Source organism: Enhydra lutris, unplaced genomic scaffold, assembly GCF_002288905.1.
Source record: "Enhydra lutris kenyoni isolate GAN:26980312 unplaced genomic scaffold, ASM228890v2 scaffoldscaffold12, whole genome shotgun sequence".
NCBI lineage: Eukaryota > Metazoa > Chordata > Mammalia > Carnivora > Mustelidae > Enhydra > Enhydra lutris.
Genome location: NW_019154096.1, coordinates 23,166,055 through 23,191,910, shown reverse-complemented (window position 1 = coordinate 23,191,910; position 25,856 = coordinate 23,166,055). Strand labels below are relative to the sequence as shown.

At 38.9% G+C, this 25,856-nt stretch overlaps 1 protein-coding gene across 1 annotated transcript in view; it reads right to left on the bottom strand.

The window, feature by feature from the left end:
• LOC111144966 (tet methylcytosine dioxygenase 1) overlaps nt 1–25,856 on the bottom strand; it is a 123,673-nt gene that overhangs the window by 42,543 nt on the left and 55,274 nt on the right. The window contains exons 3-5 of the mRNA XM_022499600.1: nt 8,339–10,655; nt 3,906–3,996; nt 3,290–3,383 (exon numbers count right to left, since the gene is read on the bottom strand). Coding sequence (XP_022355308.1) covers nt 3,290–3,383; nt 3,906–3,996; nt 8,339–10,655 — 2,502 coding nt within the window. The remainder of the gene's footprint in view (nt 1–3,289; nt 3,384–3,905; nt 3,997–8,338; nt 10,656–25,856) is intronic.

Genomic DNA, 25,856 nt, shown 5'->3' with positions numbered 1-25,856 from the left:
AGCCGGACACAGGGAGCAGGACTCTGGGATCCTGACCAGAGCCAAAGGCAGACACTTAACTGACTGCGCCATACAGGTGCCCCCGACTGTACTTCCAATACACAAGAAAAATAAACTGAAAAACCAGAAACATGTAAATTCTAGGAACAAAACTTCAAGACACCTCTGAAGGAGGGGCATGGGGTTGGCTCAGTTGATGGAACATGTGACTATTGATCTCGGGGTTTGGAGTTCTCTACATATTGAGTGTAGAAATTCCTTAAAAAAGGAAACAAAACAAAAAAAAAACAACAACGACAACAAAAACACCTCTGAAGGACAAAAGAAGGCATTAGCCAATAGAAAAGTATACTATCTAGGATAGAAAGACCAAACATCAAAGAGAATTCAATTCCCAAAATTTTCTGTGGAATGTGGTTCCACTAATAATACCAATAGGGCTTTATTCTTGCAATTAGACAAGATGATTATTAACTTACAGAAAAATAAGTCAAGAAAAGTCAAGAAATTTCTGAAAATTAAAAGGAAGAATTACCTCTATCAGATATGAAAACATAAAACCTAAATAATTAAGAGTTATTCGATGCTTATACAGGAGACACATAACATTGGGATAACAGAACTGAAAAAAAAAACATAAACAAATACAAATCAGTGGAGAAAAGATGGACAATTAAGTAAGTGGTGTTGGATGGCTGGGTAGTCATCTGAAAAAATGTAAGTTGTTACCAATATTCTACACACACAAAGTGAATAAAATAGTTAAATGCAGAAAAATGAAATTAAAATACAACAAAAAGAAATGGAAGATTTATAAGCGAGAACTGGTAGATTTTTCTAATTGAGACACAATATACTAAAATCATAAAAGAGCAGATGAAAAATGTTTTTCATCTTTCAAATTTTTTTCTCAACTTAAAAAAAATTTTTTTAATGTAAAATTTAATTTAAAAAACCTGGATGTTAAAAACAATGACAAACTGGAAATCTATCTGCAACTTTTATCACGAATGTCAATTTTCTGAAGGGGCTCCCATAAAATCAATAGAAGACTAAAAAATGGGCAATGTGTACATTATTTCCTACTTTAAAATGCTCTGAATAAGCCATGTTATTTTTTCAAAAGAGTGAATGAAACAAAAAATAAACACTCTGGCCATTGTTTAGGTATTTCTTCATCCAAACTATTACATATAGAGTCTGACTGATAAGAGTGTTTTGTGGGGACTGAGTAAAGGATGTATCTTCATAACTGAGTTAACACAGAATGAAAATCAGTGCATGATAGGACAAGAGACTGATCCATGAAATGAGGAAACAATAGTTCAAAACTAGTGCGAAGCATTATTAAGGAAATTTTATTTAGTTCTTGAGAGGCAAGGTGACCCCAGCAAACATTATGTGTCCCTGGAGGGTAAAGCAAACTGTTCTCAGCAAACCTCTGGGCCAATTTCTTTCCGTCTATAAAATGAAATGTCCAGTAGGTTTTAATTCATGTTTGCATCCCCAATACCTAGCCTAAGTCCTGGCAATCAATTAAAAAGTATTCAACAAGCACGAGTTTCTTCACTTATTTTTCTCATTCTAAAATGGTTTTTTTTCCTTCTAAAAGTCACCCACATTGTAATAAATTGAAGGCAGTTTATCTTAATTGGTAATTGATTCTATTTCATGTAACAGAAAACCCGCAAATAGCAGGTTTTAAATAAGTAAAAAAATAAGTAAGTAGAAATCTCATGTTAAAGAAATTCAGATTTAAGAAGGGCTGTGGTTGGTACGGCAGCTCCATTGGTATCACCAAGAATTTGGGCTCCTATATTTCTTCCCACTATCTTAGTATGTATCTCCCACTATCAAGTCAATCTAGGCTTCCAGGTAGCTATTGGAGCTCCAGGCATTAAATCCAAGTTCTACAAACGTTGAGTGAAAGGAGACAGACACAAGAGAGCATATGCTATATGATTCTAGTTATATGAAGTTCATTCGAACAAAAACAAACGTAATGGAGGTAAGTGTCAAAATAGTAGTTATCATTATGTGGACTCATGGCTTGGGAAGGACCATGAGGAAGGCTTCTGGGTGGCTGAAATGATTATATTCTTCTCCGTATAGTGTTATACACATGAAGAATAACCCTGATACATACATTTATGAATTGTGCACTTTACTCTATGTAAGATAGCTAAATGAGGTAAGATCCAGATCTTTGAGCTCATGTGTATTTTGACAAGACTAGACTTAGATCTAGATTGAATAAACGAAGCATTCTAAAGTATTTAGTACTCATTGTGTAGCTCTTCGTGCTTGTAACTGTGGTCACCTCCCAAAGCTGGACAAGTAACTAAGACGAACGGTCTGGTACTAGAGTAGCTATGGGTGTGGCAATTGTCTTGCTTTAGGAATGAATACATGAATTTAAATCCTACCTCTGTTTTGCATTTACCGTTTTGCTCCAGAAGAGGTACGAAACTAATGATCTTTCCCTTATTCAAAATCCTAACGGAGTCCTTGTAGAAGGATTTATGAAGCAATGTATGTCAAGTTCTTAACATAGTGTCTGATATGTAATAAAATGTAGTTGCTATTACTTTATTACCATTGTTACCATCATCACTATTAAAAAAAAATGTTTTTTTTACATCATCATCGTTATTAAGAAATGATGGTATAGGGATCTCAAATGATTCTATGGTCAAAAATTCCAAATCGACTGGTTAATATCCTTGTAGATATGAATATCTTATTGAAAATACACATTTGGCTATGAACTTGTTTTCCACATGAGAACTTCCTAAAGAAGCAGAATCCAGTTCTTCTTATGGTTCTCTATGTTTAGAAAACTCAAAGTACTTATGGAAACTGTTTAGGGAGCATGTCACAAAAAATTTAGTTTGCTTTCAGAATCGTATGACCCTCATTAAGGTGCTCCTGTGGATAATGATTTGGAAATAATCACAAAATACAGAAACAGATAAAAGTTAGGAAACAGTATGTTCAGTTTAGTACCATTTACTTATGCTATCCAGTTATAACTGCATTAAAAGATCCTGGAAAGTACACAAGATACTGGTAAAAGTGGTGACCTTAGGGAGATGAAGATCACTTGGTAATAACTGAGAACTTCTGTTCATAAAAAACCCAGGCCAAGATAGTTAGCTACCTTATTATTTCCCAGGGAATAATGAGAGTGGATAATTCTCTAGTCCACATTTTCAGGGAAAATAAACTGATTGATTTTATATGTGGAATAAACTCGTTTTTGAAAAACACATAAGTACAAAATACTTACCCACTTAGCAATTGGACACCCATGAGAGCTTTTTCCTTCTTTTCCCGTGTACACTACAATTTCTATTCTTACTGCATTTCCTTTTTGACCATACCTGAGTACAAAACACAGTGAAGGGAAAATAACTGCAATTAATTGCGATATACCCTTTTAGTATCTTAAGGTACAGAAGATACAGGCTTACAGAAGTACATAAAACCCAACACCCTGTTTGTTAAAATTTACATTTGTTCGAAATTTACTTTTGTGTGGCAGATGTTTTTATTTGTTAGCCCATTCTCCTTACTTATCCTTAGAGATCTCTCGTTTAAAAAAGGACTGGCTCCAAGATAAGCATTAAGGAATGTGAACGCAGTGTGGTTGGAGGTAATTTTAACTACTTCTATCATTATACAAGGATATAAAAATAAGTATTTCTGGATTTAACAAAGAGAGCCTTGCTTTGTGACTTAGTGGGGACACCAGGACACTACTGTCTTCCTGGGCCCTGAGAAACATCCAACTTATACTCCTGAAGGCTTTCCATTCACTTCTCATTTGTTCCCAGAGATAGTCTCTGCATTGAGTCAGGTGCACAATAATGAATGATTTTTAACAGGGAAGGGAATTTCCTCACCTATTCTCCATGATTTCCCTGACAGCAGCAACACTTGGTCCTGCCCCAAGGTGTGTATAATATGGGCCTTTGTCTTTTTGTATAACTCGATCTGTGGAAGGAATAAGATTATTAGACCCAAAGCTTACAGAATCGCACAGGGGCAAGGAGGAGCTATTTTTATTAATTCTTTTTTTTTTTTTTTTTCAATTCAGAACAATTTATCTTGACAAGGTTTTGGTAAACTTTAATAATTAAAGTCTAGGACAAAAGGCCCTAGAATTTAACTTGTTTCTTTCTTACAGCCCCTAACTATTTAATTCTTCCTCTAAGCATCAGAGGAGGAAAACAAAAAATATTAAGATGTGGGTCATATTTCTTCTCCTATCTCCTGCTTTAAAAGAAATCTATTAATAATTAAGGTGCAAAATTAAAAGTTTTCTAAGAGCAATACATCTCTAAAAGCTTGGCCTCAGAATCTGAATAAAACTGAGCCCAGCAACTGCACTGCTAAGAGTTTATTCTACTATACACTCACATAGTTATGTATCTGTAAAGCAAATGTACAGAGGAACGTTACTTGTCACAATTATTTGTAGTATCAAAAAAGAAAGAGAAACACACTTGGCACTTGGCACTAAATGATAAGTTGACTAAATTAAGGGATGTTTATATAGTGGAAAACAATAAAACTATTAAACAAGTATTTACAAACTTTGGGATGCCTGGGTGGTTCAGTCAGTTAAGGGTCTGCCTTCAGCTCAGGTCATGATCTCGGGGTCCTGAAACAGAGCCTGGGTCAGGGTCCCCGCTTAGCAGGGAGTCTGTTTCCACCCTCTCCCTTTGCCCCCACCCCTGCTCATATTCTCTCAAATAAATAAATAAAATCATTAAAAAAAAACCCCAACCCTATTATTTATAAACATAGAAAAACCTGAGATTTCATTAAATTTTTAAAAAAGCAAATTGCGAGCATAGTATATTTTAAAAGGCCTAAATTTTCTAAAACTGCAAGCAAAAATAAAATAATAACATTAAGGATGCCTGGGTGGCTAAGTCAGTTAAGGATCTGCCTGCAGCTCAGGTCATGATCGCAGGGTCCTGGGGTCAAAGTCCCGCTGCAGGCTCCTTGTTGAGCAGGAAGCCTGCTTCTATCTCTGCCTGTTGCTCCCTCAGCTTGTGCGCTTGCTCTCTCTCTCTTTCTTTCTCTCTGACAAATAAATAAAATCTTTAAAAAATAATAATTAAAAAAAGAAAGAAGTGGGGCGCCTGGGTGGCTCAGTGGGTTAAGCCTCTGCCTTCAGCTCAGATCATGATCCCAGGTCCTGGGATCGAGGCCCGCATCGGGCTTTCTGCTCGGCAGGGAGCCTGCTTCCCCCTCTTTCTCTGCCTGCCTCTCTGCCTACTTGTGATCTCTGTCTGTCAAATAAATAAATAAAATCTTTAAAAATAAAATAAAATAAAATAAAACGCCAGCAGTGCTCAAATTGAGGAACCATGATCCAGAGGTTAATCACACTCAGTCTGCTATAACACAATACTTCCATGGAAATCTTTTTTTAAAATTAGACTGTTATTTATTTATTTCATTTTAGAGAGACAAGAGTTGAGTGTGCAGGGGGAGGGGCAGATCTTAAGCGGACTTCAGATCAAGACCTGAGCCGCACACTTAACCAACTGAGCCACCAAGGTGCCCCTTCAGGGAAATCTTTTACACTTAGATATGATCATTCCACTTGGGATGATTTCTGAGTGGCTTTTTCAGCTTTGTTGTTGTTGTTTTAAAGAAGGCTCCATTCCCAGCATGGAACCCAATGTGGGGCTTGAACTCATGACTGCATTTCAAGACCTAAGCTGAAATAATCGGGTGCTTAACTGACTAAGCCACCAGTCAGCCCTGCTTTTTTGTTTTTCTTAAGTTCTCATTTCTACACAATGAACTCAATTACCTCACATGTAATGATTATAGGAAAACATTAACAATGTATAAAACAATCACAGGTCCACTGCAGATGCTCAATAAATTTTCAATGCCTAGGTGTCTCAACTCCTACAAGGTGACTAGTTATAATGTAATATATAAGGAAAGAAACTAGATTGTCCTGAAACTAGACAATCATTCTACTGACATTATGCACAGAGTAAAATTAGACTAGCTCGGGTGTATACATTCTTTTTTTTTTTTTTGTAAAGATTTTATTTATTTATTTGGCAGAGAGAGATCACAAGTAGGCAGAGGCAGGCAGAGAGAGAGGAAGCAGCAGGCTCCCTGCTGAGCAGAGAGCCCGATGCGGGGCTTGATCCCAGGACCCTGGAATCATGACCTGAGCCCAAGGCAGAGGCTTTAACTCACTGAGCCACCCAGGTGTATATATTCCAATGGCATTTTGTTTTGAGGGTTTTTTTTCCATTTGTAATGATATTCAGAAAAATTCCGTCCCTTTCTTAATTCAGATTTTCAAAACAAGAGGAAGGAGGCTAAATACACAGGCTCTGAAGTTGAGACTGTCTTTGAATTCCAGTTTAACCATTCACTAGCTGGGACCCTTCCAGTGACTTAGTTTCCTCACTTGTAAAATGAAGATAACACACGTTCCTTTTGCAGGCATGTTATAAATATAACAAGTCAAGGTCATGGCACAGTATCAGACTTGCAGTAACAGATCTGGAATAGGAGTCATCATTACTGTCCTCTTCTGTCCTTGCTCAAAGAACCTCTCATTCTCCCAATTCAACCCCACTCAGCACTGTCACCCTTTTCAGATTATGAGATCCTTCTAAAAAGAGCCTATCCCTGGGGCCTGGCACACAGTAGGCTGTCAAAACTGTGTTCAATGATGCGTGGCAAAGTGGAAGCCTTGATTTCAGAGTATCAAATGTACTTTAGATAATTGAGAGCAAAAAGTCACTGCTACACTTCACTATTTTTTCTACTGTTGTTAAAAAAAAAAAATCAAAATGATATAGTTTATCCTTCCAAACAATCATTTACCCATTCTGGAATGTACTAATGAACCACCTACGTCAGGCAAAAAATTTTCCTTTATGATTTGGGGCTATATTTTAAGACTTTTAAAAATAAGACTGTTTTATTTTATTTTAAAGGGGTTTTTTTTGTTTGTTTGTTTTTGTTGTTCTGTTTTTTTGACAGAGAGAGACAGCCAGAGAGGGAACACAAGCAGGGGGACTGGGAGAGGGAAAAGCAGGCTTCCCACAGAGCAGGGAGCCCGAAGTAGGACTTGATCCCAGCCCTGGGATCATGACGGGAGCCAAAGGCAGGTACTTAACAACTGAGCCACCCAGGTGCCCCTATAAGACTGTTTTAATAATTAAACCTATTTGAGTTCAAAATAGGATATTTCACAAATTCTCTCCTAATAAGTTGTATAAAACCTGAAATAATGAGGACATCAAGCAGCCTAACAAACTTTAATGACAAATCTCTTTAATCTCCTAATTACAGTTGTGTTAGAGTAAATTAATTCTTCTTTTATTTGAGCACTTACATGAAATTTGACCACAGACAGTGACTAATCACTACAGGGTTCAAATTTAACTTTCATGTATTTCAAATACTGAGCAAATTTCTTGTAAGGACTGCCTAAGAATCATTAGTCCGGTTAGTTTTCTCAGGGCTTTTAACACATTGATTAAAAACTTCAATAATTAGTTCCTAGCTGTTCTCTTTCAATGACTCCTAAGGCACAAAATATATATCAGCTATAAACTGCTCCATAAATCAGCTACTACCATATCTATTTTTTTTAATAGGCAATCAGTATTATACAATGATTTCTTATTTTAAAATTCCAAAAGGTTTACAAATTCTTCAATGGCCAAGACTGGAATTTCATTTATAGGGACATTCTTTGTATCACAGAGCAGAAAAGCACCAGGCATTGAAAAAGAAACAAACCCATTCCGGTTCTTGAATGGGGTGGTAATTACAGACACTTCTTATAGCTATTTGTTAAGTTGCACATATGTTTTACATTCTGTGTATGTATATCATATCTCACAATAAAACACATTTTTTAAACAAAATGCTTATAGGTTGAAATTCTTTTAAATATAGGAAGAATAAACTCTAATAGAATACTGAAGGAATTCAATCTTACGATATGCACAATAAATAATTCAGGAGACATTTCGCCAAGAGAAATCAGCAAACCTTCCACTTGAGAAAGTCTCCAAATTATGAGTTAAAAATTTCCCAATTAATTGAGCAAAATCAATAAGGGTGCAACAGAAAAACAGGTATAGAATTCAGTCCATTTTTGCCAGAATACGAATGGGGCAAAAATGCCACATATAAAAGATAACCCAAAATTGGATATGGTCACGACAATTAATGGAGGTAAACAAAGAATTCATGTGCACGCGCGCGCGCGCGCACACACACACACACACACACACACACACACAGGCACACAGGCACATGTGCACACACTTACCGAGACAGTTGCAAGTTGGCAATTCAGAATCTTTCGTGGTGGACACCAGGTTTTTTGTAGGATTGGTAAAGAAGTTCATGGCATAATCATTAAAACTTTTCTGTGCACTGTCTACCGGGGAAAATTCTGATGCTCCAACACTAGATGAACAGATGTCCTCTTCGCTCTTCGTCGAAACCACGGTAATCCCACCTGAACATACTACATTGACATTCCTGAGAATTTGTGCTGGGTCTGGTAAAGGGGTTTCATGGGAGATACCAGGCAATGTTGACAGTTTCTGATGCATGAGTTGGTCTTGAACATCCCCCTGGATCTGTGTTTGGTCATTGCCAGCCATTACGTTAGCACACTGGTTAGGAGAGGAGGGCTGGAATAAAGGGTGAGCTTTCTGATTGACATTCACTGTTGGCTGTACCTGAGAATGATAAACTTTTTCTGTAAACGCCTGCCCACTGGATTCTGTTTTTAACTGGCATACTGGGAGAGAATCCAACGGTTCAACCTTCATGTTTCTTTCCTGTGCTAATTCGGGATAATAACGCTCAAATTTTATCTGAGTGAGTGGAGGAAATAATTTTTTGTGTTCTAATGCTGAACTCCTTCGAGTCAGTGGTTTCCATACTTTGGTTAGGGGAGGAATTTTCCCCAACAGAATGGGAAAATCATGTGGACCAAATTGACCAAATCTTTGAAACTTAGATGCTATCCAAATGTCATGTAACTTACTATACTCATATGACAACTGTTCCTGTTTTTTCTGGTCATTTTCTTGACAACTTATGACTACAGGCTTCTTTTTCCGCCGATCTCTTGATGGGGTAGCTCTTGTCTTTTTCTGTGTTGTGTTCTTTTGCTTTGTCAATGATGAGCTATGGTTATTTTGTACACTGGAAGATTGTTTCTGTTGTATTGTGACCTTCTCCTGACTACACTTTTGCTGTACATTATATGCAACAAGGCTTGTTGGTGTACTTTCAACCTTTTTGTCTTCTTGTTTTATGTAATTGAATTTAATTATTGACGCAAGTTGTGTTAACTGCGTTGCAACGTCCTCCTCTATTTTGCTGTGTATTGTATTCAGACACGATGGATCATCTTTTAGGTCTATCTTTTTACTGCTGGCCAGTGACTGATTACAATGCCCCAATTTATCACCTGTTGGTGGCAACTGATGCAAATTCTTAGAACTATCAAGAGTAATTCTACCTTGAGCAACATTTTTACTGGTGTCAATTTTAGATGAATTTGAATTTGGTATGAAATGAGGGACTGAATTTGTGACTTTTGAATATTCCTGCGATTTTGAAGTTGTCTGGTTAGCAGCTGAGCTGTTGTGTGACTTGGAAATGTTTTGCCCATTGAATACCACCGTGTTGCATGAACTCTGCTTTTCCAAAGATGGATAGTGATGAAGGCTTTCTGGCACCCCTTGTAAGTTTGGGTCTTGGAGGTCTTTTCGTACAGAATAGAGGATAGCTTTACAGCTATTAAGCAAACTCGCTGTTCTGTGTTCTGTTTCTTCATCCTTCTCTGACTTTGATGGTGAGGAATTTTCTGATGGGGCTTCTGACAGTTGGGTGAGAGCTTCTATGGCCACGACTTGCTCCAGCGTTAGTCTCCTATCTTTCATTAGGGATAGAAGACTTGGTTGAACTGGAGAACCATCTTTTGGTTCTTTACTTGGTATATTTTCCAGAGATTTGGGTTGATCACTTTCATTGTGTGTACTAGTATGACTATTTAAGTTGAAAGTTGCAGGATCTGGAAAAGACTTGCAGTTAAAGCCAGATTTCTGGAAGACTGAAACATTACTTCTTCCTTTGAGATGATCACAGCTCGCACTAGTGGCAATAGAACTCATGGCATTATGGTTGGCAGTGTCTTTCAGGAATTTACAGGAGTTGTTTTCAAATGCCTTGCCAAATTCTTCAATATTGAATTTTTTAAAAGACACATTTGTTTCGGTTGGTAAATAGTGTACATTTTTAATGCCATTTCTTACGGTTTGTGCAAACAATTTCTGAGGCTCAATTAAATCAGTAAGTAGGACTTTTTTCCTGTCATCTTCAGCATTTTTTAATTTTTCAGCTTCTGTCACAATTGCCTTAAATTCACCTTTGACATGATCGGTTAAATGTGATTTCTTGTTTTGCGTCCACTTCTCCACTTCAATACCTGTCATACTTTCTTCATTTTTAGTCACATTTTCGAGAGGAGGTGGGTTTAATTCCAATCTCTGTTCCCCCCCATAGCTCCTCCTGTATTCCATGGATTCTGACTTGGGGCCATTTACTAGTTTGTTGACAAAATCTGCCTACAAAATAAACACAGAAATATCTCATATTATCTATGCAAATATTGGAGTAAGAGCCACAGGAACATTTTGATTTAACATGAACGAAATGTAAAGCCCCTGAAAAAAATATTAATTTTTCTTTTTATGTTTTCAATAAAATACCAAAGGGGTGTGTAGGGAAAAAGAAAAAAATTGAAGTAAAATTTCATTAACTCATACCTGTAAAGATTTTGGTAGACTCATTTGTTTTTCAAAATAATGTGTGTGTTTTTTGTTTTTTGTTTTTAAGAGAAAGAGAGTGAGGAAGTGTTGGGCGGGGGGTGGGGGGGTGGGGGCTGACAGGGTTGTGAGGGGCAGAAGGAGAGAATCTTAAGCAGGCTCCTTGCTCAGGGCAGAGCCCAATGCAGGTCCAACCTCATGACCTTGAGATCATGACCTAAGCGGAAATCAAGAGTCTGGATGCTTAACTGACTAAGTCACCCAGGTGCCCCTCCAAATAAATCTTTAATATTTTTACACTGGTACCATTTGATGGCCAATATCGATTATCTTAATGCAAACTGTACTGAAATACAAAATACACACAAAAAGGTGAACAAATCCCAAGTAGAGAGCTTACTCAATTTTCACAAATGAACCCCCAAGTGCCCAGATTCCAGCCAAGAAACTCCCATCTAGTCATCATTCCACTGCCAAAGGGTAACCATTATTTTGACATCTATCACAGATTTCTAAACTTGACAAAACTGACTTCCTTTCATTCAAATTATACTTGTGATTCATACATGCCTCAGTCCATTGATTCATACAATTTTTTTTAAGGATTTTATTCATTTATTTGACAGGCAGAGATCACAAGCAGGCAGAGAGAGAGGTGGAAGCAGACTTCCTACTGAGTAGAGAGCCTGATGCGGGGCTCAATCCCAGGACCCTGAGATCACGACCTGAGCCGAAGGCAGAGGCTTAACCCACTGAGCCACCCAGGCGCCCCTGATTCTTACTATTGTATGGTAAATCCACCGAGTGAAAATATTACAGTGTATTTACTGACTGTACTGTATATGGACATTGGAGTTATTTTTGGTTGTATACCACTGTAAGTGCTACTGTAATCTTTGGAAGTGCTGGGTTATCAAGTGTGTGTACGTTAACTTCAGCTTTAGTAGACAGGCCAAAGAATTTTCTAAAGTGGTTATCAACATGCACTCCCAATAGTAATTATGATCGCTCTAACTGTTGCACATTCTCACTATCAGTTAGTATTTTCTGTCTTTTCACGTAAGCCAATCTGTTTAGTGGGAATGATCCCTTAAAAAAATTTTTTTAGATGAAATGCCTACAAAATAAGATTAATCAGTTTACCTTTTAAAACTGTACAATTAAGGGTGTGTTTTTTTTTTAAGATTTTATTTATTTATTTGACAGACAGAGATCACAAGTAGGCAGAGAGGCAGGCAGAGAGAGAGGGGAAAGCAGGCTCCCTGCTGAGCAGAGAGCCTGATGTGGGGCTCGATCCCAGGATCCCGAGACCACGACCCGAGCTGAAGGCAGAGGCTTAAACCACTGAGCCACCCAGGCGCCCCTTAAGGGTGGTTTTTAAACATATTTACAATGTTATGCAATAATCACCTCTATCTAATTCCAGAACGTTTTCATCACCCCTAAAAGAAACCTTGTACCCATTAAGCAATCACTCTCTATTCCCCCTACCAATCCTTATTTTTAAAACCCAACAGCTCATCTAAAATTACAACGAGGAATTGAGACAGTAGGGGCATTTCCAACTGCTGTTGCGAGCGAATGTAAAGTTAACCTCCACCTCCTAATCTCTAGTGTGGCTCTGGACCTTCTATTCAATGACTCAGGGAGAGAAAAATATAAGATCAGGAGACTTCCTATTGAATGAAGGTGATATACCTGAGTCCAGTACTGACTGAAAAACTAAACCAAAGTTCATAATAGCCATAAAATATGTAAGCATTACCCAATTGTATAATTAAACATTAAACAATCTGTTCTTCACATTAAAAAATCTTAGTAGAAATAAACTATATTTAACTTTTTTTTTTTTTAAGATTTTATTTATTTGACAGAGATCACAAGTAGGCAGAGAGGCAGGCAGAGAAGAGCAGAGCAAGCAGGCTTCCTGCTGAGCAGAGAGCCCTCTGTATGCAAGGCTCCATCCCAGGACACTCAGATCATGAGCTGAGCTGAAGTCAAAGGCTTAACCCACTGAGCCACCGAGGTGCCCCTATATTTAACTTCTTGATCAAGGTACACAGGTTACACAGTTTATGTTCAGCTTATCAAATTTCATCAAAATATACAATTATCACACATACATATTTTGTATGTAGATTACATTTCAATAATAACTTTAAAATAAGAAAAAGTAGAAAGCAGAAAAAATAGTCCCAAGCAAGAGTAAGAAATGAGAAGCCAGAAAGGAAAAAAGTATTTTCACTACATATAATATGAACAATTACTTTAAAAAGATTTATTTATTTGACAGAGAGTGAGAAAGGGAACGCAAGCAGGGTGAGTGGAAGAGGAAGAAGCAGACCCTGAAGGCAGACGCTTAATGACTGAGCCACCCAGGTGCCCCTATATGAACAATTTTTAAAGCATCATAATATAGTTCTTTGCAAACTGCTGATCAAAATGTACAAGTTCCAATACCAATTTAGTGCTTTGTAACAAGAGCTTTTTCTTAATGGCATAATACAGAAAAATATAAATGCATTACATTTAGTAAAAATAAATATTACAGTGTTGTTCTTTTTTTTTTTTTTTTTTTTTTTTGTATTTATTTAAGTAATCTCTACACCCAATGTGAGGCTTGACCTCACAACCCCAAGATCGAGTTGGATGCTCTTCAGGCTGAGTCAGCAAGGCTACCCTACAATGTAAATCTTTTATGTAATGTGTGTGTATGTCTCTGTGCATTGAATCAGGATGTAAAATGTATTTATTTCTTCATATATAGTTGTAAAAAAGGCAGGAGAAATATTGCCATTAAAAAAATAAAAAAGTCAAAAGATAGTCTGGGAAAATATTCCTACTACATGTAAATAGTTACTATTTTTTTTTTTTTAATTTATTTGACAGAGATCACAAGTAGGCAGAGAGGCAGGCAGACAGAGAAAGGGAAGCAGGCTCCCCACTGAGCAGAGAGCCGGATGTGGGGCTCGATCCCAGGACCCTGGGATCATGACCTGAGCCGGAGACAGAGGCTTTAACCTACTGAGCCACCCAGGAGCCCCTAAATAGTTACTATTCTTAATGTAAGAGCTTCCACAATCAACAAGAAAAGGTAAATGACTCAATAGAAGAGTGAGAAAAAGAGAGGAATATGTCCTTTGCTTAAGTGGAAATCCACAAGATCAAAAGCTGTTTGACTTTCCTAGAAGACAAGCAAATGAAAATAAATGCAACTTTTTAATCCACCCAAATGCCAAAAACTAAAAATGCAGAAATGTAGGTAAGCAAATTATAATGCAATAGGACATTTATACTAGAGAAAGTATGAAATAAAGACACTCATACTCATACTGTGAAATAATGTGCAGCCATTACTTGTATTTATCAGTCTAGTGATTGCCTGGCAAGAGATCCTAAATAAACAAGAGGCTGAAAGCCAGTAGGTAAAACGTTAATACCAGTTACCATGGGGAAACAGAAGGGAAGTTTTTTTTGTTTGTTTTTTTTTAAAGATTTTATTTTATTTATTTGACAGACAGAGATCACAAGTAGGCAGAGAGGCAGGCAGAGAGAGGGGGAAGCAGGCTCCCTGCCGTGGGGAGAGCCCAATGCTGGGCCTGATCCCAGGACTCTGAGACCATGACCTGAGCCGAAGGCAGAGGCTTTAACCCACTGAGCCCCCCAGGTGCCCCAGTTTTGTTTGTTTTACTTGATGCTTTTAATTTTACAAATATGCATACTAAGATACTGGGACTTCAATGTACACATCACTCTAAAGAGAAGATCCTGAGTACCTTTTAAGATTTATGTACTATAAACATAGAACATTCTCATTAAGTAATGAGCTTATTTAAAAACTGACCTTTATCATTCAGTTATATCTCATGTAACATTTTTTTTAGAGAGGGAGGGAGACGGAGAGGGACCAGAGGGAACCCTCAGCAGGCTCCACAGCCAGCACAAGGCATGATGTGGGGCTCTACTTCACCACCCTGAGATAATGACCTGATCTGAAGTGAGAGCCAGACGCTTAACTGACTGAACCACCCAGGCACCCCTTATCTCATGACTGCTTAAAATCATGCGGTTTGAAAACATGGGGTCTATAGGTACACGAGAACATGCTCTACACAATGCCAACTACTAAACGTAACCTTTAAGAAAACAACTTGACATATGACATTTCAGCAGGGACTAGTAAGATTTTCTCTGTCCTCAGAAATCAACCAGAGCTCTTACAAGCAGATACTATTAAATGTAATTGTCTGTGTATGTTTGTATGTGCACTAAGAAAACAGTTACTCAGTTTCACTTGCTCTTCATAGTGAAACTGAGTGGTCAGAACAAACATTTACTGTTACTTGGGAAAAACCAAAAATTCAAGTTCCTGTTGTTAAAGGTGAATCAGCACAACAAACTATATCTTACACGTAGTATTTCAATAAAGCTGTTAAAAGAAAAAAAAAAAAAAAAAAGAGGGGCGCCTGGGGGGCTCAGTGGTTTAAGCCTCTGCCTTCCGCTCAGGTCCTTGATCCCAGTGTCCTGGGATCGAGCCCCCATCGGGCCTCTGTTCTCCGCAGGGAGTGTTTCCCTTCCTCTCTCTCTGCCTGCCTCTCTGCCTACTTGTGATCTCTGTCTGTCAAATAAATAAATAAAATCTGGGTTTTTTAAAAGATTTTATTTATTTACTTGACAGAGATCACAAGTAGGCAGAGAGGCAGGCAGAGAGAGAAGAAGGGAAACAGGCTCCCTGCCGAGCAGAAGCCCGATGCGGGGCTCGATCCCAGGACCCTGGGATCATGACCTGAGTGGAAGGCAGAGGCTTTAACCCACTGAGCCACCCAGGGGCCCAATAAATAAAATCTTAAAAAAAAAAAAAAAAAAAAGCATGGATGAGTGAAAATGCAACTTGAAAAATATGCAACACTGCCTTATGTTTAAAAAGGACATCTAAATAATGTATAAACATGTTTATTTTTAAACAGAAGTGTGGAAAAGAAAATAAACCAATCTAATTTCTATTACTGGTTAATCTTTTTTTTAAGACTTTTTTTTTTTAAGGATTTTATTTATTCATTTGACAGAGAGAGAGATCACAAAGAGGCAGAGAGATGGGGGTGGGGGGGATGGGGGAAGCAGGCTCCCTGCTGAGCAGAGAGCCCCATGCCGAGCTCGATCCCAGAACCCTGACACCATGACCTGAGCTGAAGGCAAAGGCTTAACGCACTGAGCCACGCAGGCGTCCCTTATGTACTTATTTGACAGAGAGAGGGAGAGCACAAGCAAAGGGAGTGAGTGGCAGGCAGAGAGAGGTGGAAGTAGGCTCCCTGCTGTGCAGGGAGCCCAATGCAGGGCTGGATCCCAGGACCCCGGGATCATGGCCTGAGCTGAAGGCAGATGCTTAACCCACTGAGCCACCCAGGCGCCCCTATTACTGGTTAACTTTGAGCACTAAGATAGGGAAAGAGCAATTCTTCGGAGTTGTCTGGTCCACGAGATGCCATGTAGCCTGAACTATCGTGTCCTCCTTTTGTAAGAGGTCAGGTAGATTGTGATGGGGATTCAATGAGACCATATGACCAAAGCTGTTAGCACAGTAAGGACGAGGTATCACTATGAGGGAACACTAACAATTTCATTATAATAGTTACAATCCAAAGAATGTTACCTATATTATAATATACACTCCTTACTGCAATAACTCATTTGACCTTCACTTCAATCCCGAGGTGGACACTATAAAAAAGTGCTCAATTCTAAGAAAAGTGTAAATTAAAAATGGCACAGATAACATTTTTCACTGATCAGAACAGCAAACATCAAAATGTTTGAACACCTAGCTAGGCCCTTGGGGAAGTTGTGGGGATATATATTCTCATATAATGCTGGTGGAGTGCAAAATCTTATCATCCCTCTGGAGAGCAATTTGGCAATAGCTATCAAAATTACAAATTCAACCTCTCCTCTGCTACAGCATTTTCACTTCTGAGAATTTATCCTAAAAGTTACACTTGCACTTAATGATATGTTTTGACAGTTTTGTATAGTTTAACAAGTAACTGATAATACCCAAATGTCCACCTGTAGCACACTAATTCAATTATGGCATATCTACATATTACTTTGCAGCTATAAAACAGAATGAAAAGATTCCATTCCAAATAGGCAGATGTCCAGGATTGAAAAAAAAAAGGATCCACAACCTATATATACCGTTTTTTTTATGTTAATAAAAAGTATGGGGAACTAATATATATATTCCTATTTTCATAAAGAAACTCTGGAAGAATACAAAAGAAACTTAATACAAGTAATGAGGAGGAAGAAGTCCAAAACAATACAGGAGCTTGGGAACTGTTAAACCCAGACCTGATTAAATACTGTCTTGATTTTTAAAATATACTTCCTTTAAATTTAAACCAAAATTGAAGCGGTCTATGGAAAGATTTCTAGCATATAGTAAGTGAAAAATGCTAAAAGTTTGTATAGTACCAACTCACAAACATATCAGAGCATAAAGAAAGGGTGTGGAGTACATACACATTTGTTAATACTCAGGAAGGCTACATTTGTCCTACAGAAACTTTACTGGTACATATTTAACAACCAGGCTGGAAACTGAGAGGGGAGGGAACCCTGTTTTGCCCCGCAGGCCGATTTTTGTGGTATAAATACATCCACCACAGTGGACTGTAAATTATCAGTGAGACACCTGTGCCAGCGTTAGGAAGAAATGCAAGTAATTACTGACCTGGAAGAAGCGGACTCCTTCCTACTACTGAAGGTACAATCCCAAGGTACTTTGTCAAACAGGCTCCATTAACTACATTACGAATGTTTATTTTTTAATGAAGATTTCCTTGACATTTAATCTGCTTAGGTGTACTGCATCCCCAAATATCCATTCTGAATCTCAAAATATTTGTTAACATCTGCCTCTCTAAAGAGATGCGAAGTCTCTGGGCGCCTGGGTGGCTCAGTGGGTTAAGCCTCTGCCTTGGGCTCAGGTCTTGAGCTCAGGGTCCTGGCATCGGGCTCCACATCGGGCTCTCTGCTCAGCGGGGAGCCTGCTGATCCCTCTCTCTGTCTGCCTCTCTGCCTACTTGTGACTTCTCTTGACAAATAAATAAGAAATCTTAAAAAAAAAGAGAGAGAGAGAGATCTTAAAAAGAGAGAGAGAGAGAGAGAGAGAGAGAGAGAGAGAGACGTGTCAATTTTCTGAAGGAAATATTTCACAAAAAACTGGCTGTTTTACCCTCTCAACTGCCATACATACTCTGGGGACCTAAGCTCATGCCCACCAGTGTGTCTTCTCTTCCTCCTCTACCACCCCAAAAGTGTCCAAGTCTATCATTTTAAGGACAGTAATTCAAATTCTCCCAGTCTCTGCGTTGCACTCTATGCTAGTCACAAGACTATGTCGCTCTGGGCCCCTCTTACCCCTTCTAAACCGACAGGAATGTTGATCACCTTAGACCAGGTCTGGGTTCAATAGCTGTGAAGGACCCTGTCTTCTCATTTTCCACATTCCTATCAAGCACCCTGTTTTCTCATTTCTCCACATGCCTACAGTAGTGCTACTCACACACACTCTTGAATGAATGAGCTCAAATGGCACTGAGCAGAGTGGTATTTTATTCTGAAATGACTATGCCCTTTGGACAGAATCTGTCGCCTCTCCCAACACGCACATTCCATACATGCTGTATTTCCTGTATCTAGAAACAGCTGCTCAGATCACATGGAAAGCCTTTCAAAGCGTGTAGAGAGACATGATCCACAAGACTATGACCTTTACTGCAGGAAGATCAGTTTCTCAACCTGCCTTTACGGTTTTTGTGTTCTGTTTTGCTTTCTTTTTTCAGCCCCCACCCAGTAGTCTTTTAAAACGTTTTTTCCCTAATAGCCTTCCTCAGGAAATTTTAATTCCACAGATATAGGATGTATCTGCTTATGCACTGTGGTCCCATCATAATATCTAAGATTTTTTTTTTTTTTTACCCTCTCTGAGCAACCGAGATCTGATCTTAATCCCCTTTGAGGAATTCAAAAAACTAACATGTAGAAGGGGTGCCTGGGTGGCTCAGTGGTTAAGGGTATGCTACATCTTGATTTCGGCTCAGGTCATGATCTCAGGGTGGTGAGGTGGAGAGACCCCACGAGAGCCCCACATTGGGCTCCGTGTTAAAAGAGTCAGCTTCTCTCTCTCCTGCCCCTCCGCCCCCCCAAATAAATAAATAAGCCTAAAAAAAGGAAAAAAAGAAAAAGAAAACTAACATCTAGAAGACAAGGAGCAACCCAGAGTATTTATACCTGATTAGAAGGGACACCCTCAGGACCTATGTCCTCAACCAGAAAAATTAAGTGTTTGGATTAAAAACTTAAGGAGAATCACTAGCGGCTCCATTAATGCTGACTTGAATATGATGCAATCATGCCTGATGCGGTATTTGTCCTCCCACATTCCCACAGAAGCATGGAGGTCAGACCTTGCTCTGCACAACTGCTTTCGAACAAACCTAAATTGAAATCAAAAGGAAGATAAACCAGCCATTCACCAAAGCTAAAATAAACATTGAAAACACACACACACACACACACACACACACACACACACACACCCTTCTTCAAAGGGGACCTGCAAAACAGTTGCCTTATTTTCCTACAGCAGTATAATGGTCTAGCTCTTTTCCTTTTTGAGGCATAAAAAGAGGACACCTACCCCACCACATTTTGTAGCCCTAATATTTGAGCTTTGCCTCTGTTCTGTTTTCTCCACTTTGCCTACAGGCACCCTGTTAGATGTTCAAAGTTCATAGAAAGGCAGGGGGGTAGGGTCAAAGGGACCAAATCTGTCCTTATCCCCACTTGTCCTACCTTGGTGCCATAAAGCCTAATGACTCTTCCTTGCCTGGGCTGAACAGAAGCCATCCCAGAGACTCTGAAAGTTCCTTTCCCACTTTGATCCACCACATCCAGAGTTCTTTCCTATTCTAACTTTTTTACTCCTATCCCCAACAAAAACTCCACCCTCATTTGGCCACAGGGTCTCAGAATCCAAAGTAAATCCTTTGAGGGGGGGGGGTAGGGCAGAGAAGGGGAAGCATATTATTAGGGGGAGGGACAACTTCTATTTAATCCAAAAACATGTAAATTGTAGAATGGTTCTGAATGTACACAAAACTGACCTAGGAACCAACCTCTCTAGTCCCAGGTGTCCTCATTCCTGCCCTCTTCCTCAGGAGGGAGCTTCGAGCCAGCACAATTCATTAAGAGTCAAAAAGACAAAAAACCTTTTCAGACACCAAATTCGCCTCAAGCTATCATCCTATCAAATTCCCTCCTCATTCAAGTATCTTAAATGGCTATCCAAAGTTCTAGGCGAGCCCTCAACTGCCAAATTCCATCATTCCTTAACGAGCTCTTTTGTAGACCTCCGAGGAGAGTCTCAACTGAAACGCTGAAATCTCGGTGTCCCTGGGAGCTCCACACTTCCGAGCCTCTGTCCCCAGGCTGTAGGTGTGTCCCTCTGAGCCTACAACTTAGAGGATTCCAAAGCCAAATGCAATGCCCGTTCCTTCACCCTTTCTCGAACAGCCTTCCCTATGCTTAAAGTTCACAACTCTTAGTCCCCAGTGTAGTTAATATTTAGTCTTTTTGTGTACCTTGCTACATATAGTTTTCAGAATTGGGGCTTTACTGGAATCAGACAAATTTCGGCCACTTTCCTTTCTCCATCACTTACCAACCATGGGGCCAAGAGTGAGCGATTGCTCTACAAAGCCTCATTGAGCCTCAGTTTCCCTAAGATAAATCAGGATGAGTAACAGCATTCACTGAACCAGTTTATTGTGAAGATTAAATGAAATAATGCATTTACACATATTGTTGAACCTTACTGTGTGTAGAAGTGAACTATTTAGGGGAAAAACACCTATTAGGTAGTTCTCTTTTTGTTGTATATCCTTCAACATAGAGCAAAAACCTACTAACTCCAGTCTCAAATCCACAACTAAGGAAAAAAAAATATTTATCAGTAGCTATTACTCATGTATTGACCACTGACTCCTTGCCAGACATCATCATTGATGTTTTATAGGAATTACCTCCTTTGCTTTTCCTGCTTAGTATCAGTATCTCCATTCTTCTGATAAGATTTAGAAAGGTTAAATAACCAGGCAAAGTAATTTCAATACTCTCAGAGCCAAAATCAAACCAGAGGTCTCTCCCAAGGCACTGCTCTTTAAGTAATAATTAACATTTACGATGTATTCCATTAGTTGCTAATATTTAGTACTGTTTACTGACCTAACATTACCGTCAATGCTTAAAACTTAGGAGAACAACTCAATTTCTATGGTTGTTTCTTTTCCTAGATTGTGTGAATTATTGTTTTTCTGAACCCACTGGCCTACTTTCATTCACCCGTTTTTTAGTTGTAACACTGTAGCATTGCTATTCAAAATATTCTCACCTTTCGTGCAAATTTTGTATATGCACACTGGGTTCACACCAAGTTATGAAGGAGAGTTGGGTGAAATTAAAATTCAATTTACATTCCAACTCTTTAGGATATGATCAGAGGTCATTGTCTATTTTCTCTTCAAATATTCCCTAGACTATAACTCTCCTTACTTCCAGATAAATCTGATTTGCTTTACCTTTTTCCTAACTTTTTACTCAAAATTTTCAGGTTCATAGCATTAGAAGGCTCAATGAAAACATATTGGGTTGGGTTTTTTTTTGTTTGTTTGTTTTTTTAAATTTTAAGTATGCTCCATGCCACTCTACCAACTCAGCCAGCCAGGTGCCCCGAAAACTTACGGGTATTAAATAATACCACAACATGAAGTACTACATTAATTCTTTAAAAAACAAGGAAAAGAACACAAAAATTGCTGATTATCTAAATCAATCAGACTAAAGTCAATCGGACTATTTGACAAATGTAATTTATATGCACTCATACTGTAAAGGTTCATGATAGAAGGCAGCCTCCAAATATGTTTGTTTTTTGTTTAAGGGCATTTAAATGCTCCTCAAGATTTCAGGAAAAGTGGTCTTATGACAAATCCTGTTTTCCACTAGGATTTAGCCTCTATCAAGTCATTTTTGCCTAGAATGCTCCCTCAAGATGAAAGATCTATTCAAGGACCTTGCCTCACCAACTCCGTCCAGAAGGCCATCAGATAACTAGTTAATTCATGATCCTACAAGACACCAATAAAGATTTCAACTTTTAGTTCTTTCCAATATTGCTCATGTGGCCTTAGGTCTCCTTCCTCAATGTTTTTCTTTAAAAGAAAAAAAGAAGTACCTATTTCTGTTTAGGTTTTCTAAGAACATAAGCTCCAAGAATACTGAATATTTATTCAGCACTTAGCAGGTGATGCTATGCACAGGGGTATTTACACATTCCTAACAGAAAAATCAGAGAGCATTCTGGAGCCAAACCATCAAGATCTGTAAATCTTTCCTTCTAGCTGCTTCCCCACAGGCTATAACAAACTTAAGGCTTTTCTATCTAAAGAAAACAAAACCCTTGAGAAATATTTAGCTCTCTCCCTATCTCACTGCACCATTTTACAAAAAAGGAAAAAAAAAAAAAGGTCTTCAAATAATTGTCTGCAATCACTATCACGCACTCTTCAGCCCAGTGTAATTAGCATTCTGTAGCCACCACCTCACTGAAACTGCCCAGGACTCCCCAATGGAGTCAATTGAATCGTCAAATTCAGCGGACTGCCAGAGTATCTTTTAATACTGTTGCTCACATCTTGAAGGTTCTCCCTTTAATTCTCCACCGGTCATTTCAGTCTCCTTTGCTGGCTTTTCCGTACACTTAAAAATGACGGTGTTCCCCTCTGCCTTCTCCCCAGGCTCCCCATTTATCTAGATAGGGGCCTCCAGTCTACACCTATTTGCTGATGACTCACTCCCACAGCAAGACAAGATCTTTCCTCTAAACTTCAAACTCAGTCATCCCCCAACTGGGCATCTTCATCAGGCAATTAAAACTCAATCACATCTAAAAGTTGAGTCACCTCTACCCCAACCCCGCTTTAACCCCAAAACTCACTTAATATAATAACTCTTGAGTTTCCTCGGAAGCCTCCTCCATTCAACACCCCAATTCAGCCAGGGAATTTGGTGGTCTTACTTAAAACCTCTTCCTTTCATCCTGAGTTCTTCCTCTCTACTGCTTTTGCCTCAGTGTGTTCGTTCCACAAATATTTATAAGAATACCCATAACATGCTGCAGGCATGATTAGTGGGAGAGGTAACATGAGAGGTACCAGTCCTGACGGATACTACATTCTTTTTTTATTTTTTAAAGACTGTATTAATTTATTTGAAAGAAAGAGAGAGAATTGGGGTGGGGGTGGGAAGCAATGGGGCAGAGAGAGAAGCAGACTCCCCGTTGAGCCAACTCAAAGGACCCTGAGATCATGACCTGAGCCAAAGGCAGAGGCTTAACCTACTGAGCCACCCAGGTGACCCTGGATATTCCATTCTAGTGAATCTTAGGTAACAAGCATTTTCAGAACCTAACCTTTCACCTACTACCCTTAGTGCATTAACCTCAGAATTGGGATTGGTTTCCAGCCTTCAGGGTTCCCAAATCTTCATTTGCTGTAATTCTAAGGAAGCACTGTCCGATGGAGATACGATGTGGGCTACAGAAATAATTGTAAAGGTTTTAAAAGGTTTGTTTCTTAAAAGTAAAAAGAAACAGGTGAAACAAATTTTAGTATTTCTATTTAAGCCATCATATAAAAAATATAATTTCAACTTGTAATATAAAAATTAATGAAGGGACGCCTGAGTGGCTCAGTCGGTTGAGTGTCTGCCTTTGAGTTGGGTCAGGATTCCAGGGTCCTAGGATCAAGTCTCACATCAGGCTCCCTGCTCAGCGGGGAGTCTGCTTCTCCTGCCTCTGCTGTGGGCTCTCTGTCAACTAAATAAACAAAATCTTAAAAAAACAGAAAAAGGAAAAAAAATGAACGAAGATATTTTATTTTTGTATATTAAGTCCAAGAAATTCAATGTATATTTTATACATACTGCAAATTAATTAATTGCTAAACTTTCAATGGTTAAAGTAAAATGTAGTGGTACTACAACAAAGTTGTATTTAATTTTAAAATTTTCACTTTAATTCAGTTTTAAATTTTAAATCAATTAAAATTAAATAAAATCACAAAGTCAGTTTCTTCGATATACCACCCAAATTTCAATGATCAGATATGCAGTTATTTACAGAGACAATTTTAAATGCAAATCTCATTGCTTTAGGCTGCATTCCACAAGCACCTGACTAAACGTCAACATCACCCTAGGGGTTTTTAGAAAAAGAAATGCTAAACTAGCCCCAGTAAGGTTCTCTTAGTCTGAAGGTAGAAACTCTATACTCAAAAAGCAGCAAGGTAAGGGAACCCAGGAAGCAGGAACCACCAGAGCAAAACTCACATTTTCCATTACTGCCAGCAAGGCCTCCAAAATCCCAGCCTTGGCCAAATTTTACAGAATGTGTCTTGCAACAGCGGTGTCCTCACACCAGCCCCACCCCAGCCTGGCTTCCTCTGAGGCTGTGTTAAGCTGCCCAGTCCCTCCTTGAGTAGCAGTTTTTAGGTAAAAGACCTTTCCTGATTCAACCCTCCCCCATCAATTTTGCCCCCAAAACACCTAAAACTAGAAGAAAGGTATCTGTAGAAATCAACTATTTTTAACACTCCCCCAGCTCCACTCAGATAAAACTGAATACTCCTCCCTTTACTATCTAGACACAGATCTTTATCGTATCAATTGATTGTACCTACTTACTTGTTTGCACTGCGGTCATCCTGGACTTTAGACCCCAGAGGAGTGATCTTGGTGATTGTCCTCTAGGCTCACAAATATGTTTTATTTTGGGAACAAATGGGAAAACCTATGATTGTATGGTAGAACTCTTAAAGACGATAACCTGCAATTTTCCAGTGGTTCATACACATACAAAGAGTCAAATACTGAATTGCATTAATGGAAATAGTGGTGTTCATTGCATTATTCTCCTAACTTGTTTTCTGCTTAAAATGCTTATTTAAAAAGCTGGATGATTATCATAAGAATGAGTGAGTACACAAATGAATTTAGAAAAAAAAACACAGGGTGGTTTAATCTGGAGAGATTTTCCAATTTAGTTTTACTGATTTGTAAATGTTATTTTAGAATAAAGGAATAGTCATTCCTTTCTAAGTGTCAACTTTTTTTTTTTTAATTTTTTAAAGATTTTATTTTTTTCTTAAGCTATTACTTATTAGGGGTGCCTGGGGTGCTCAGTGGGTTGAGCCTCTGCCTTCAGCTCAGGTCATGATCTCAGGGTCCTGGGATCCGGCCTGGGATCCGGCCCAGCATCCGGCTCTCTGCTCAGTGGGGAGCCTGCTTCCACCTCTCTCTCTGCCTGCCTCTCTGCCTAGTTGTGATCTCTCTCTCTCTCTGCCAAATAAATAAATAAGATCTTAAAAAAAAAAAAAAGATATTACATATTAGAGAGAGAGAGAAAAAGAGCACGAGCAGGGTGGAGGGGCAGAGGGTGAGGACAAAGCAGACTCCCTGCTGAGCAGGGAGCTGGACACAGGACGCAATCCCAGGACCCTGGGATCATGACCGGAGCGGAAAGCAGCCGCTTAACCGACTGAGCCACCCAGGCACCCTAAATGTCGATTTAAAAAAATACTTGCTTTCAGGGCGCCTGGGTGGTACAGTCAGTTAAGTGTCTGCCTTCAGCTCCGGTCATGATCCCAGGGTCCTGGGATTGAGTCCCACACGGGCTCCCCCTGCTTATGCACGCACTCGCTCTCTCTTTCGAATAAATAAAATCTTAAACAATCAAAGAAACACACAAAAAAACCCAAACTTGTTTTCACAAGGTGGCTCTTCCAGAACCAGATACCTCACGTGGCAAGATTGGTTAGGAAAAAGGAAAAGTTAATTTAGATAAACTTGTTCTAGTCTTTTCCTTGCCTCCTGCAAAAC